Raw genomic sequence first — 16,124 nt, forward strand, 5'->3', positions numbered from 1 at the left:
CACAGCATATGTATTCACATATCAATGTCACAGAAAGACATTTCAAAAAATAAAAATTCAAAATAAAATGTTGGGCTTCCTAACAGGAAGCAGTCGTTCCCCTGTGGCGGCGTCTCCGAAACGACGCCACATTTACAAATGGCGTCCGGGGGATGGGATGAAGGGACCACGGCGGACGAGTGGATGTCTCACTTCCTCTCCTGCAGCCCGTCCTTTATTATCCTTTACTTTCTTATTGCTGCATGAACACTGTCCTCCCCTCCTCCCTTCCTTCCTTCCCTTCCTCCCTTCCTCCCTTCCCTTCCTCTCTTCCTCATTCTAACCCTTCCCCTTTTTCTCTCACTCCCTGCCGCTACCCTCGCCTCCTTTCCTTCGTCCTTGACGTCCTTCCTGCATCCCCTCCCTCTCTCCTGCAGCCTCACAGCATATCATCTCCTCCTCTATCTCAACATGTCCTCCATGTCCTTTATTCTCACTGCCTCTTTTTTCTTATTGCTGCATTAACACTGTCCCCCCTTCCTTCCTTCCCTTCCTCTCTTCCTCATTCTAACCCTTCCCCTTTTTCTCTCCCCCCCCCCCCCGCCCCTACCCTCGCCACCTTTCCTTCGTCCTTGACGTCCTTCCTGCACCTCCTCCCGTCCCTCCTGCAGCCTCACAGCATATCGTCTCCTCCTCTTCCTCAACATGTCCTCTGTCCTTCTCTCCTGGATGAAGATGAAAGTGATCGCAGTGGACCACAAATATCCCAAAATATCGCAAAAATACATACCTATTATTTGAGCGTGTCCTCGTCACTGTGCTATTGGCCGCCCTTTTCATCGGATGCGCCGATAGCGATAGCGGATCTAACTATGAGTCGATGAGTCGTTAGCAATGGACTCCACCCTCGTAGCCGTGACGACGGGGTAACCCGCACCGTCACGCCGTACAGGTGAGACGCAGAAGGCCACACCTGTAGAGTATTGTCGATGTATAAGATCTTATAGCTGAGGAGTTCTCATCAGCCCTGAATGGTGTTAAGCCCTGTAGGGGGTAGATTCAGAATCTAACCCCCCCCATCTCCCTCGCCGAGCCTTTGAGAAATGGTTGACGGCATAACGGGCAAAGGGGGGTGTGTGTCGAGTAACGGGTTCATATCTCCTCGCAGCCTTTACAACAGGCTGGAGCGGAGGGGGAGTGGTCACGCCGGGACCTTTGAGAGTTCAGCCGAACAGCAGGTGGAGGTGGAGGCTGAAGACGCACAGGGCGAGCAGCGCGAGGGAGGAGGGAGAGGAGGGCGACCGAGGGGAGGAAGACGGAGGCATGTCGAACTCGGGCGGACACTCGAGCTCCACGCAGCGCAGCGTGACGCCGGAGTCCTCGTTGCCGTAGTTCACCCAGTACTCTTCGGCGTCGAGCTTGGGCAGCGCCAGCTCGTCCTCCCCCAGCTCGTACTTGACCACCGAGGTGGTCGAGGACGGGCCCTTCCCGTACAGGCCGGCCTTGACGGTCTCCGAGGACTTTTCGAAGAGGCCCTTGGTCGACGACTGGGGCTTGTTCTTGTGGAACCACCAGCGGGTCTTGGTGCTGAAGGTGGTGGTGGTGGAGCCGCCGATGGAGCCGGGGTCCGCCAACGGGCAGAGGGCGAAGTCCATCTCGCGGAGGAAGCGGAGGTCCTGGTTGCGGCGGGCGGAGGGCGAGGCGCAGATCACCTCGGAGGACGACACGCGGGCCTCGCGGAACCACTCCCACAGGGCGCGGGCCTCGCAGCCGCACGACCACGGGTTGGCGTTGAGGCGGAGGAACTCGATGCCCTGGGTGTCCCTCAGGGCCTGGCTGGGTAGCTCGGCCAGGGAGTTGTTGAAGAGGAAGAGCATGGTGAGGCGGCCGAGGTCGCGGAAGGCCCGGCGGTTCACCTGGCGCACGCGGTTGTCGTGCAGGAGGAGGCGGTCGAGGTTGACGAGTCCGCGGAACACGTTCTCCGACAGCGTGCGGATGCGGTTGCCGTGCAGGAAAAGCTGACTCAGGTTGATGAGGTCGGAGAAGATGTCGTCCTGCAGGAAGTGAAGGTTATTCTCCTGAGGAAGAAGGAAGGAGGGATTAGCATGAGAGAAGAAGAAGAAGAAACACACAGGAACGTGTATGATTTTTCCAACTGGGTGACGTCATCCGCAGCTTTCTGTGTCTCTCCAGCGCCCCTACCTGCAGGTAGAGGAACTGCAGGCTATAAAGCTTGTGGAAGATGTCGTGGGGCAGGGCGTTGAGTCGGCAGCGGTGCATGTGGAGGCTCTGGAGCTTCTCGAGTCCACGGAAGGCTCCCCTCTCCAGCCTGCGGAGGCTGGGATTGTCCCCCAAGTCCAATTCCTCCAAGTCCCTCAGCTCACTGAAGGCCCCTCCTTCGATCCACGTGATGTTGTTGGCGAACAGCCACAGGACCTATACGACGCAAATAAACACAAGACTTGAACGGTGATTATTCTTCTCAATGGATAGTAAAGCATATTGAGGAGGAGAAGAAAAAGTAAAAGTCTTTCTCCAAACTCCCTCTTACCTGAGTCCCGAAGCTAAACGAGCCGACTCTGAGTTCGGTGATCCGGTTGTTCTGGAGGAATACGCGCTGCGACTCATAGGGCACTCCGACCGGCACGGCGGTGAAGTTCTGCGCCTGGCAGCTCACGGTCATGGGCGTCGGGTAGCACACACACGAGGGCGGACACGCCGATGCCGGACTTGGCTTGCCGAGGACCAGCCACACCACCAGCCAGAGGGAGAGACCGCCTGAAGGAGAGGAGGAGGAGGAGGAGGAGGAGGAGGAGGAGGAGGAGGAGGAGGAGGAGGAGGAGGAGGAGGAGGAAGGGTGGTGAGCGGGAGCTGTGCATGGTGCTGAAAATCATCCGACATGTACGACGACTGCACTGGTGTTTTTTGAAGTCGGAATTAAATTTCGACTGTCTACACTTTACAGCGTTGTGTTTCTACACGTTTTACGCACCGACCTTTACGCAAAGCATAAGTAATAGTGTCCAAACTTAGCAGCTCTTCCTTTCAATTCTATTCAATTCAGTTTATTTTTGTAAAGCCAGATATCACCAATTAAGAATTTGCCTCAGTGGGCTTTACGTGAAATACAAAAAACATGTAGGCTAAGTCTTACATTTATGTGTCTCCCTTTCTAAGTTCTATCATCCATCCATTCATGTTATTTAGAAAAAGAAAAATCACAAATGTCAAAATGTAGCAGCTCTGCCTTTCAATTCTATTCAATTCAGTTTATTTCTGTAAAGCCAGATATCACAAATTAATAATTTGCCTCAGAGGGCTTTACGTGAAATACAAAAAACATTTAAGTCTTACATTTATGTGTCTTCCTTTCTAATTTCTATCATCCATCCATTCATGTTATTTAGAAAAAGAAAAAAATCCAAGTGTCCAAATGTAGCAGCTCTTCCTTTGCGTAATACAAAAGTCCCCATTGGATATTCCACTTTACATTAAAACCATTTAAATTATTTTGTCTTCCTTTCTAATTTCTATCATCCATCCATTCATGTTATTTAAAAAATAAAAAAAATTCCAAATGTAGCAGCTCTTCCTTTGCGTAATACACAAGTCCCCGTTGGATATTCCACTTCACATTAAAACCATTTAAATTATTTTGTCTTCCTTTCTAATTTCTATCATGCATCAATTTGAAATGAAATAAACTGTTACAAAAGTCATGCAAAGCAGCATGACAGTCCATCTCTATGTGTCTGTAGCGAAAAGCAAAAGAATATTATCACAGAGAGACACTTACTTGTGCAGTTCCGTACGATGGAGCATCGTCGGCTTCGAGAAATCGAAGAGGAGTCCATCCTGAACCAAAGACCAAAGCGAGTTAGCTTACGAGGGCGAATGAAAAGCCTGCTATCTGCGCTGATGCACTGGTTCCCGAGTCGGAGCGACTGAGACTGTGCCGGTTGGTGGCGCCCAGCGTCCCATATATACCCCCCTGCGTCCCGCTGTTGCCGATACGGCAGTGGGCACCGAGGAATCTCCCACGTCATCAATCCGGGGTCATGAATGAAGGAGGGAGGCACACACACACACACACATACACAACGACGGAAAGGGGAGGAGCCTTCCGTAGGGAATTCTCTTGGAGAGTGTTTACGCGCGTAAAGCCTGCGGGTTGGAGACGTTGCGCTCAGACGGCGAGAGGAGGAGACTTCTCCTCGACGCACGTAGGAGCACGACAAGGAGGGAGGGAGGGAGGGTGAGAGAGTGAAAGTAGAACACGTGAAGGGAGGGGTGAGGAGGAGGAGGGGGAGGAGGGGTTGGACAAGGCACGGTGCCTGGTGATGACTGTGTGGAGGAGCGCGCAGAACGGGTAGAAGGAGAGGAGCGCACAGCTCGTTTCCTGCATGGCTCTCTCAGGGACTCTTATGGCCAGCTTCCGGCGCACTGCAGCCCGGATAGAAAGATACAGGAGAGGAAAGATGGACCGAGACGGTTCTGCCTGACGGGAAAGCAGGAGGCCCCCGAATTATGAGTCAACTGCAAGGGAAACAAGTCGGTGCCAGAAGAGAGTCACTTCACAAGAAATCATGATTGAGGAGTGTATTTGGATGCTATTTGTACAATTATAGGTCTTAATGTGCTTGATGATGAGATATGGTTAGATGGAAATGTGCTTTTATGTTTTATTACAATATAACTAGATGTGAATCACTTTTTAACTAAATCTGTGTAGATTTAAATGGGACTTGTGCCATAAAATGGGTTTTATTGCATGTGGTATATGTTAATTAGGTTTATAGGGCTTTTTTTTTTTAAGGGTTTTTGTAAATAAAGCAGAAAGACACACACACACACGCACACACACACCATCAGACTCACAGCACTGCAAATGTGTTGTGTTGTGTGTCTGCGCCTCAAGCTGCGTGTGTTAAACCACGAGGTAGCATGAAATGTGACAATGATACAGTGAGATGACAACTTTGTCGTTTGGCTTTTTGTTGAAGTTCTTTAATCGACTGAATGAAAAGTATGAAGCACCAGCCCTGTGTTTATTATTTAAACTATAACTTTATGGAACATTCAAATGTATTGACCCTTCAAAATATGATTTCAATTCGAATTGTATTTCTAAAAGATTCACTCCATCGTCGTAAATAGGGTGGACAAAATATTAGAAACACTTGAGTTTAATACACCACGACACTGTAAAGTCAAGTTGAGTTAATAACTTTGAGTATGTGGGTCACAGTGGTGAGCAGAGGGTTAGAGGGTCTTCACGTACCCCCCTAGAGGACCTTCAAGTACCCCCAGGGGTACAAGTACCCCCTAGAGGGCCTTCATGTACCCCCAGGGCCTTCATGTACCCAATCGAGGGTCTTCACGTACCCCCTAGAGGACCTTCACGTACCCCCTAGAGGGCCTTCACATACCCCCTAGAGGGCCTTCACATACCCCCTAGAGGGCCTTCACATACCCCCTAGAGGACCTTCACATACCCCCTAGAGGGCCTTCACTTACCCCCTAGAGGACCTTCACATACCCCCTAGAGGGCCTTCACTTACCCCCTAGAGGGCCTTCACATACCCCCTAGAGAGCCTTCACATACCCCCTAGAGGGCCTTCACATACCCCCTAGAGGGCCTTCACTTACCCCCTAGAGGACCTTCACATACCCCCTAGAGGACCTTCACATACCCCCTAGAGGGCCTTCACATACCCCCTAGAGAGCCTTCACATACCCCCTAGAGGACCTTCACATACCCCCTAGAGGGCCTTCACATACCCCCTAGAGAGCCTTCACATACCCCCTAGAGAGCCTTCACATACCCCCTAGAGGGCCTTCACATATCCCCTAGAGGACCTTCACGTACCCCCTAGAGAGCCTTCACATACCCCCTAGAGGACCTTCACATACCCCCTAGAGGACCTTCACATACCCCCTAGAGAGCCTTCACATACCCCCTAGAGGGCCTTCACATACCCCCTAGAGAGCCTTCACATACCCCCTAGAGAGCCTTCACATACCCCCTAGAGGGCCTTCACATATCCCCTAGAGGACCTTCACGTACCCCCTAGAGAGCCTTCACATACCCCCTAGAGGACCTTCACGTACCCCTAGAGGACCTTCACGTACCCCCTAGAGAGCCTTCACATACCCCCTAGAGGGCCTTCACATACCCCCTAGAGGGCCTTCACATACCCCCTAGAGGACCTTCACGTACCCCCTAGAGAGCCTTCACATACCCCCTAGAGGACCTTCACGTACCCCTAGAGGACCTTCACGTACCCCCTAGAGAGCCTTCACATACCCCCTAGAGGACCTTCACGTACCCCATTTGAGAACCACTGGAACAGGATCTGAGAAATAATTAGTCGAAGAGTTTTGGGAAAAGCTTTCAAGACGACATCCGCTCTCGAGGTCTTCCTCAGGACCCGGAGCTCTTCCACTTGTTTCATTTGCTTAATGCGTGAGTCACTCTGGTATCGATCGTCGTCTCGCTCCGTCTGGTGGGCTCTTGAAAGTCCTTTAAGAACATCAGAGCCGAGAGGCGAGAGCCGTAAATATCTCTTTCCTGAGAGCGTTTAGTCAGTTTCACGTCAGACCAGCCCGACGCTAAGAAGAGGAAAGATAGCATCGTCGACCTTGGTGAATATTACTTTTTTTTTAATAAATGTCTGACAGTGAAAATGAAGGAGGAAGGTCCTGATGAAGTGGACATCAGAAGGACTCCCATTCACAATCCTGCAACACAACAGACGAGTACACAAGGGGGAGGACGAGTCACATGTCCCACACACACATGTACACACTGAGCCACCGGCATCATAAACAAATGAGTAATTGAGGAGATCCATGACACGGTGAGTGTGTGTATGTGTGTGTGTGTGTGTGTGTTGTTGTTCCCTCACACCTCCTGCTTTGTCCTTATCTGGACTTGTGGACGAGCTATCGGTGCCCACTGGCCATCCGGGTATCAACACCTCACAGGCCTCCCCTTCACACACACACACACACACACACCCACGGCACCAGCTGCGTGTGTGAGTATGCTGTGAGTATGCTGTGTGTGTGTGTGTGTGTGTGTGTGTGTGTGTGTGTGTGTGTGTGTGTGTGTGTGTACGCTTTGCATTCCCCCACACAGGAGGATAAAAACAACAGGGGCTTCCCCGGGCCGACGCCCACTTCCGCACATCTGCATGTCCGTCTTCATCTGTGCGTCACAGTGTTGTCGGCTTTCTCTGTGTGTGTGTGTGTGTGTGTGTGTGTGTGTGTGTGTGTGTGTGTGTGTGTGCGTATTTGTGTGTCTGTGTGTGTGTGTGCGTGTGTGTGTTGTGATTGCACTTTGAATCAGCTGATGTGAAGAAGCCTCCTGGGTTCATCTGACAGCACACAGAAAAGTAACGGTTCTTAAATGGTTCTTTAAAAGGCTTTGTGGTTCTACGGAGAACCATCACCGACTGGAGAACAATTCTTTCGTTTGAGACACCTTTATAGGTTCTTTGAAGAACTCCATAAGGAAATGGTTCTTTAAAGAACCCTGGTTTGAAAGGTTCTACATGGAACCAGAAATGGTGCCTTAAAGAACCATTTTTTAAGGTTCGTTGAGACCCCTTTATAGGTTCTTTGAAGAACTCTTTAAGGAAATGGTTCTTTAAGGAACCCTGGTTTGAAAAGTTCTTTGAGGAACCAGAAATGGTGCCTTAAAGAACCATGTTTTGAAGGTGTTTTGAGACACCTTTATAGGTTCTTTGAAGAACTCTTTAAGGAAATGGTTCTTACGAGAACCCTGGTATGAAAGGTTCTTCGTGGAACCATAAATGGTTCTTCTACGGCATCACTCTGAAGAACCATTCTCGGTTCCAGAAGGAACCTTCATGTTTCTGTGTGCAGGCGGGAGAACGTGTGTTATTACGAGTGATGGGAATACTATAGTGGAGGTGTGTCTGTTACCAAGGTAACGACACACACACACACACACACACATCCATTTGTTCTCTGGAATAGATAAAGCTGTTAAATAGGAATAAAAAGGTCAGATCTTTCCAGTTACAACGCGCCGGCTTAAGGAAGACATGCTTCTCTTTAATTAACATCCTGGGTTTATGATGAAGGTCACTCGGCGACGGGGAAACGGCTTTTCATGATGGGTTTCGCGGTTTATCTCGTTAGCGAACACAACACACAGCTCGAGGCACCCCGTGGGGGGGGGGGGGACTTCACTAATAAGGAGGTGCGACAGACAGGCGTGACACGCATGCAGTAAATAAAAGACTTGACAGACTGAATCATGGGCTTTTGTGTGGGATTTAAAGAAGGGGGGGGGGGCAATGTCATTTGCTCTGTAGTTTTGCTGCATTATATAAGTATATGATGACGCTGAGATAGAGAAGAACTAGTTCAGTGTCAGATATACCATTCAATGGAAAAAATATATATTAATAATGTATATTAATGCAAATAATAGAGAGATGTCCATATTTAATTCTTGTATTTCGGATTCGCTCGTTCACACTCTCGCTCACCGAAGACAGCTTCTCAGTTTCTCTTTCATTTACCTTAATTAAGTTAACAACTACTGATGTATATATATATATACATATATATATATATGTATATATATATATTTATATATTTATATGTATATATATACATATATTTATATATATATGTATATCTGTATATATATATATAGTCATTAATATATATATATATATTAATATATAAAAATTAATATATATATTAATATATATATATATATATATACATTTATATTTATATATATATATATATTTATATATATATATATATTAATATATATAAAGCCTCTGCTCTGCTCTGACATAAAAAAGCCCAAATGTGAGAGACATGTTCTCCATGGAAGGGGAACCCGCTGGTAGGAAAACCATCTGACAGGTTTATGATTGACACATCTCTTCCTCACACCTCTCACATGCACCTCACAGAGGCTGCAGGGGCCAATTTGTCCAATAGACCCCAAAAACACATCAATCAAATGGCCGCTGACGCTCTGTGAAGGTTGTGGTTCACGCGCAGACACAAGAAAGTTTTGTCCATTCAGGATTCTGTTTATCTGATAATTTATTTAAATAAAACAAACAAACAAAAGAAGAAAAAAACTCCTAACGCTGCCTCTCCATCGGCCTACCCAGGTGCATGCTAGTCCTCTACCTGCATACTCCTACATATAACCCAGGTGCATGCTGGTCCTCTACCTGCATACTCCTACATATAACCCAGGTGCATGCTGGTATCAAATAAATAGCTCCACCCGAGGCGTCGGCGTCTTTCAGAATCTTTTCCAGAGTTTTTTCCCAGACGCCGATGCATCTCCTCCCTCTCTTACATCACATTTCTCTTTTGTCTTAATGTGCTCTCTCTCTCTCTCCATCCCTTTGTCTCTCTCTCTCTCTCTCTCTTCCTGCCAGTGTCTTTCATGGGTCGTGTTCGTCACCACTTCCGCTTCGCCACGCGCCGCTCTGCTGCTTTCTTTTCCACGCGCCAGAACAATGGTGGGAAGAGAATGGGCGACGTCATGAAGTTATTCTGAATAAGACAACGCGTTGACTAATATGCTGCCATTGCTAAATATTATCGGAGAGACCGAGGAGGAGTCAACACTTTACCAGCTGTTTGTTAAGACATTTTATTTTTTTATTTATCTGCCGGGTTTGATGACATGAACATGAAATAATAACGGTTTAATCAAACTTAAAGTTTAGTTCTACAGCTGTCTATTGATAAATAATTTGGAGTTCTATCAGGGTTCATCCTCATGACCAATGAACAGGTTCATCCACATGGGGACCAATGGGTGTCCAGGACTTTAAACCAAATTTCCATGACCAAACATTTTGTGAAATCTCGGTGTATAAACATGAAAAAGTAAGAAAACCTCGTATTTAAACTAACAAAGAGAATTCCAAAGCATACAGTAAATAACCTTAATTAACAAATGAATGAGAGACACAATATTTTGGTTAAAAGAATTAAACATTTATGTATTTTTATTTAAGGTGTGTTCACTTGCAGCGTGGAAAATGTGTGTATGTGAGTATGAAAGAGCGTATTCTTTAAAAAAGTGTGTAATGATTTAAGACTCAGCATGAATGCAAATATGAATATAATTAAATGTCCATGACTTTTGGAAGAAAAAATGTGAAGACTTTTCCAGGCCTGGAAATAATCATTAACAAATTCCATGACTTTTCCAGGTTTTCCATGACCGTATGAACCCTGTTCTATAGATTTTATTTGTGATCTTTTTATCTATTTTTATTTATCTTGAGCTTGAGTCTGAAATAAAAGGTAAATTGATTAGTTAATACGCTTAGACGGCTAGAGATGAGGTCATCACTTTTGCAGTTATTGTATTTATCGGCACTTTCATAATGTTGACGATCTTTAATCCTCTGCTGTCTTTTTCATAGAAATATTTTTCTATATAAATATATATATATTTATATAAACATATGTTAATATATATGTATATACAGTCATATATATAGATATATATATCGTCAATTTCACAATGTTTTCTTTTTTTCTACAATGATTCAAAAAGAGAAACTTATTTAAAATATATATTTATTTTATATTCATACATCAATATCAAATATTAATATATTATTGTAATTTTAGTTATTTTTATTCTATGAGGATGTTTTAAATATGCTATATAATGTGTCTTTGAGTACCATGGAAAGAGCTACACAAATAAAATTATTATTATGGTGATCTTTAGTCCTCTGCTGTCTTTTTCATATAAATAATTTTCAATATAAATAGATATATTTCGATATACATATGTTAATATATATGTATATATATATATTTATATATATATATATTTATCGTCACTTTCACAATGTTTCTTTTTTTATACAATGATTCAAATATAGAAACTTATTTAAAATATATATTTATTTAATATTCATACATTAATATCAAATATTAATATATTATTGTAATTTTAGTTATTTTTATTCTATGAGGATGTTTTTAATATGATATTTAAAGTATCTTTGACTACCATAAAAAGAGCTACATAAATAACATTATTATGATGATGATCTTTAGTCCTCTGCTGTCTATAAAGCCACATTAATGTCACACAGGAGGCTCATTTTACTCACTATGAAAACATTCCCTCCACAGATCTGTAAATGGTTGATATCAAGAGAACGTTGAAGGTCACACTGAATTATTTTCTCATGAAAAGGATTTTTGTTTTTACTTAAATGAAGCAGAAAGATGGCCCCAATTACTGAATGATATTTAGAAGTGACACGACCACACACATAAATGACCAAATACAAATGACATTTTAATCGTAAAGAGATAAACAGGATGTATTTGGGCTCCGTGGGTCAGATTCAAACACAGTTGACCTACATGGATAATCCAAAAATCCAATAAATGCAAATCTAAATACTCAAATCGTCATTAATTTAAAAAAACAGCATAGGAACCTCACAGATGGTAAAACATTGGAAGTTTTCGCATATATTTTTTCTATTTTAATATAACTTAGAACAGAATACGTGTATTTAATTATAGCTGCTATACATATAATTTATATATATATATATATAAATATATATAAATATATATATTTTTATATATATATATAACTAGTGTAAAGAGGAAGGAGAGGATGAGGTGGTTCTGGCCGTGTCACATGACCATCACGACCAATTAAAACCCCAGCATGGCAGAAAGCGGTTGCGTAATGTCGTCTCTCTGGATGGAGATGATGTCATCGTCGGGGGTTTCATCTGAAAGAGGAAGTCGCTCACTCTCTTTTGGTCCGTGCAGCTTCCTGTCCTCCTCTTTCATCGCCGGCAGAGGAATTGTGTAACACTCGGCCGTATGTGCTCGGCATGTGTTCACATCAATATTGTCCACTCTCCCTCTCCTCCCACTCCTCCCACTCCTCCTATTCCTCCCACTCCATTCCTCCTTCCCTCGCTCACTCTTATTATCGTATCTTTTCTGCTCTCAGAGATCTTGCCATGTTTCCCCCCCACTCTCTCTCTCTCTTTATCTCTCTCTCTCCATCTCTCTATCAATGTATGGATCTCTCACTCACTTTATATAAATGTGACCTGATAACATGGGGAAATATACAAAAGTATAGTGTGACTGCATATATATATATATATATATATATATGAATATATATACATATACTGTTTATGAACATATGTATATAGAAATATATCTATTTATACAGAAAAATATGTATGTGAATATATACATCTATAAATGTATATATACATGTATATATATCATATATATATATATGTATATATATATATATATATATATATATATATATATATATGTATATATATACAGTATATATATGTATATATATGTATATATATGTATATATATATGAATATATATATACATATACTGTATATGAACATATGTATATAGAAATATATCTATTTATACAGAAAAATATGTATGTGAATATATACATCTATAAATGTATATATACAGGACTGTCTCAGAAAATTAGAATATTGTGATAAAGTTCTTTATTTTCTGTAATGCAATTTAAAAAAACAAAAATGTCATGCATTCTGGATTCATTACAAATCAACTGAAATATTGCAAGTCTTTTATTCTTTTAATATTTAATATTTTTTTAATTGCATTACAGAAAATAAAGAACTTTATCACAATATTCTAATTTTCTGAGACAGTCCTGTACATGTATATATGTCATATATATATGTATATATATATATATGTATATATATACAGTATATATATATGAATATATATATACATATACTGTATATATATACATATATATATATTTATATATGTATATATATCATATATATACATATACAGGACTGTCTCAGAAAATTAGAATATTGTGATGAAGTTCTTTATTTTCTGTAATGCAATTTAAAAAACAAAAATGTCATGCATTCTGGATTCATTACAAATCAACTGAAATATTGCAAGCCTTTTATTCTGATTTATTGCTGATTATGGCTTACAGCGTAAGAAAACTCAAATATCCTATCTCTAAATATTAGAATATCATGAAAAAGTATACTAGTAGGGTATTAAACAAATCACTTGAATTGTCTAATTAACTCGAAACACCTGCAAGGGTTTCCTGAGCCTTGACAAACACTCAGCTGTTATAAATCTTTTTAACTTGGTCTGAGGAAATATTAAAATTTTATGAGATAGGATTTTAGAGTTTTCTTAAGCTGTAAGCCATAATCAGCAATATTAAAAGAATAAAAGGCTTGCAATATTTCAGTTGATTTGTAATGAATCCAGAATGCATGACATTTGTTTTTTAATTGCATTACAGAAAATAAAGAACTTTATCACAATATTCTAATTTTCTGAGACAGTCCTGTATATATATGATATATATACATGTATATATTTATAGATGTATATATTCACATACATATTTTTCTGTATAAATAGATATATTTCTAGATACATTTAATCGCGATTAAAAGTTTTTTTCTTCTAAAGACTAAATCTTCTAAATGAACGAGTAATCACTTCAGACAGCGTGTATTTCAGACACTTGTTTAATTGTATACTTTTTTAAAGACAAAACTTCACACAGAGCTGTGTTTTCAAAGAGGCTCCTACCTATAAAGTGCCAGTGAGGTATTTAATATCGTGGATGATAAATTGTTTCTTCAGTGAAACATCCAGATTAGTAAACAAAGGTGTTTTAGAGACCCCATTGGTCCTGTCATCTTTAACACTGAACAGCAGAACCAGTGGCCTTGGTAAACTGACTGACATTCAAATATGTCACGTTAACCCTCTGGAGGCTGGGCTCATTTTCTCGATTTTACAAAACAATGTAAATTCACCCTTTAAAGTCTTTTGCATGTGACACATCCCAGTGTTTCCCCCACCATTCGATCAGGGTGAGGCCCCGCCCCCTGTAATTTTCTCTATCGCGCCAGATTACAGCAGAAGTAATGTAAGGTTCTTTTCAAGACGTGTTTGTTCTTTTATTAAACTAAACGTCTGTTGTTGGTCGTCTCTACAGCAGCATGTCATTCTGTCTCCACGTGTCGGTCACTCTTCTCTCTCCGTCTCGCCGCAGAGCTCCATGCCGGCGTGTCTGCGCGCGCATCGGGCGGAGCAACAACGGTCCGTGTACGTAATGTTATTTCGTTTTTTCGTTTCATTCCAAATACGGAATACGGAAATCACGTGGTTTTTTCGTTTTCCGTTTGAAAACCAAAAACGGAAAAACGGAATACCACCTCCGTATTTCGTTTTGCTGTCTGAAACCAAAAACGACAGAACGGAAGTGCTTAAAATGAAGTCAAAATAAAAGCCAGTGATACATGCCAGTGATACATATTCGTATTAACCTTAGAAGAATATTAATTAATCAATATAAAGAATAAATAATTAAACGGGGATATTTTAACGATGCAAACACATAGCAGGGTAATGTTAGAAGAATATTAATTAGTCAATATAAAGAATAAAGAATTAAACCTGGATATGTTAGCGACAGTGGTGAAAGACGGGAAGTTTAATATTCATGTAGCCTACACAGCAAGAATCACCTTCTCACTTAATCGTTGCATTGTTTGATGCAACACAGTTCCTAATATAGATTAATCAAAGTAATGTTTCTGTGCAGAGACTATATTTCCACCGCAGAGTAAACGGTTCACCTTTATACCGCTAGATGGCAGTATATCTGTTATTGATACATATGTATTTAATGCCGTTTATTTCCTCTGATATTTATGTCCATGGTTAATTTCCAGCATAGTTGTATACATCATGTATTTACTTGTTTTATTTGGGTCATTTTGGAACAAAACATTCCCACATGGAAGAGTGAGGATATGATGACCACGAGGCAATACATATTGACAATTGAAAAATAAAGAGACAGTTGAGTTTTTCTTATTAAGCAGCGTTCAGTTAGCACCCAGTCACAGCACCACCTGTGCTTCACCTGTAACCTTCATTACTACATCATCATTACATCAACGGTTAATGGGGACACGTTTTTTGTTTTGTTTTTCGTTTTATGTTTATATGCATGTGTGTGTATGTATAGTGTGTGTGTTTATATGTATATATGTGTATATGTATACGTATGTATGTGTGTATATATATATATATATATATGATTCTTTGAAATAAGTTTTTTCGAGAAATCATAGGTTAGGGCACTTATAAGCTTGTTAGCTTCAGCCTCGACCCTTTCGGTCAGCCACTTTCTTCATTTGTTGAATTATGAGTGTTGTATATTTTGCTGATTGAAATAAACTAAATCATCATCAACATGTAACCTGTTCTGTTGTGACTGCTGTCTTACTCCTCTGACTACATCACATCATCATCAACATGTAACCTGTTATGTTGTTACTCTGCAGTCTTAGCCCTCTGACTACATCACATCATCATCATGTAGTACTTTGGTCTCCAGAAGGATGGAGCTCTGTGTTGTGTGTGAACATGTTCTGAGGAGTTGACTCCATGAGTTATTGTATCAGACTGAAACATGGAGAGCAAAGCTCCTCACATCTCTAACATGTCTCACATAGTTTATAGTAGTGATTGTTAGGAGTTGTTGTCTGTGTTTAGCCGTATGGCTATATCTCTGCATGTACATTTAGATAAGCCATATTCAGCTCAGAGCCTTCTTTAGCTCAGAGCAACAGGCCATGGCCTTCTTTAGTTTAGAGCAGCAAGTCATGGCCTTCTTTAGTTTAGAGCAGCAAGTCATGGCCTTCTTTAGTTTAGAGCAGCAAGTCATGACCTTCTTTAGTTTAGAGCAACAAGTCATGGCCTTGTTTAGCTAATAGCAACAGGTTTAGCTCAGAGTAGGCCTAACAGGTCATGGCCTTTAGTTTAGAGCAGCAGCTCACATGTAGCCTACTTATATCTGATCCCCCAATGACATCACACACTTCTAGATTAAGAAAGAAAGACAAATGTTTTTTACTAATTCTTTATGTCAAGCACAAGTTAACTACTCCCTAAAGAGGAAGCCTTCAGAATTAGTGGTAGCATTGCATTAGGATTACATTCCTGTATTTGAATTGTATTGCTGGATCTCAATTCCTCTGATTCTTCCATCTGCAGTC

The 16,124-nt window shown here is 41.7% G+C and overlaps 1 protein-coding gene across 1 annotated transcript; it reads right to left on the bottom strand.

Annotated features, from left to right (window-relative positions):
• Window positions 1-1,095: 1,095 nt before the first annotated feature.
• rtn4rl2a (reticulon 4 receptor-like 2 a) lies at window positions 1,096-3,992 on the bottom strand. Its single transcript, XM_056409725.1, has 4 exons — window positions 3,776-3,992; window positions 2,531-2,757; window positions 2,182-2,415; window positions 1,096-2,057 (listed from the first exon to the last, which is right to left on the bottom strand). The coding sequence occupies exons 1-4, from the start codon at window positions 3,831-3,833 to the stop codon at window positions 1,203-1,205; spliced, it is 1,374 nt and encodes a 457-aa protein (XP_056265700.1). The 5' UTR covers window positions 3,834-3,992; the 3' UTR covers window positions 1,096-1,202.
• Between the last annotated feature and the right edge of the window lie 12,132 nt (window positions 3,993-16,124).

Source organism: Pseudoliparis swirei, chromosome 24 (genome assembly GCF_029220125.1).
Source record: "Pseudoliparis swirei isolate HS2019 ecotype Mariana Trench chromosome 24, NWPU_hadal_v1, whole genome shotgun sequence".
In the NCBI taxonomy this organism is placed as follows: domain Eukaryota; kingdom Metazoa; phylum Chordata; class Actinopteri; order Perciformes; family Liparidae; genus Pseudoliparis; species Pseudoliparis swirei.

Bases quoted from the DNA above. Each gene is read 5' to 3' on its own strand.
- rtn4rl2a (XM_056409725.1), bottom strand. From the start codon at position 3,833: ATGGACTCCTCTTCGATTTCTCGAAGCCGACGATGCTCCATCGTACGG. The intron at 2,758-3,775 runs GTAAGTGTCTCT...CCTCTCCTTCAG, and splicing joins CATCGTACGGAACTGCACAA to GCGGTCTCTCCCTCTGGCTG. The intron at 2,416-2,530 runs GTAAGAGGGAGT...TGCGTCGTATAG, and splicing joins CGTTTAGCTTCGGGACTCAG to GTCCTGTGGCTGTTCGCCAA.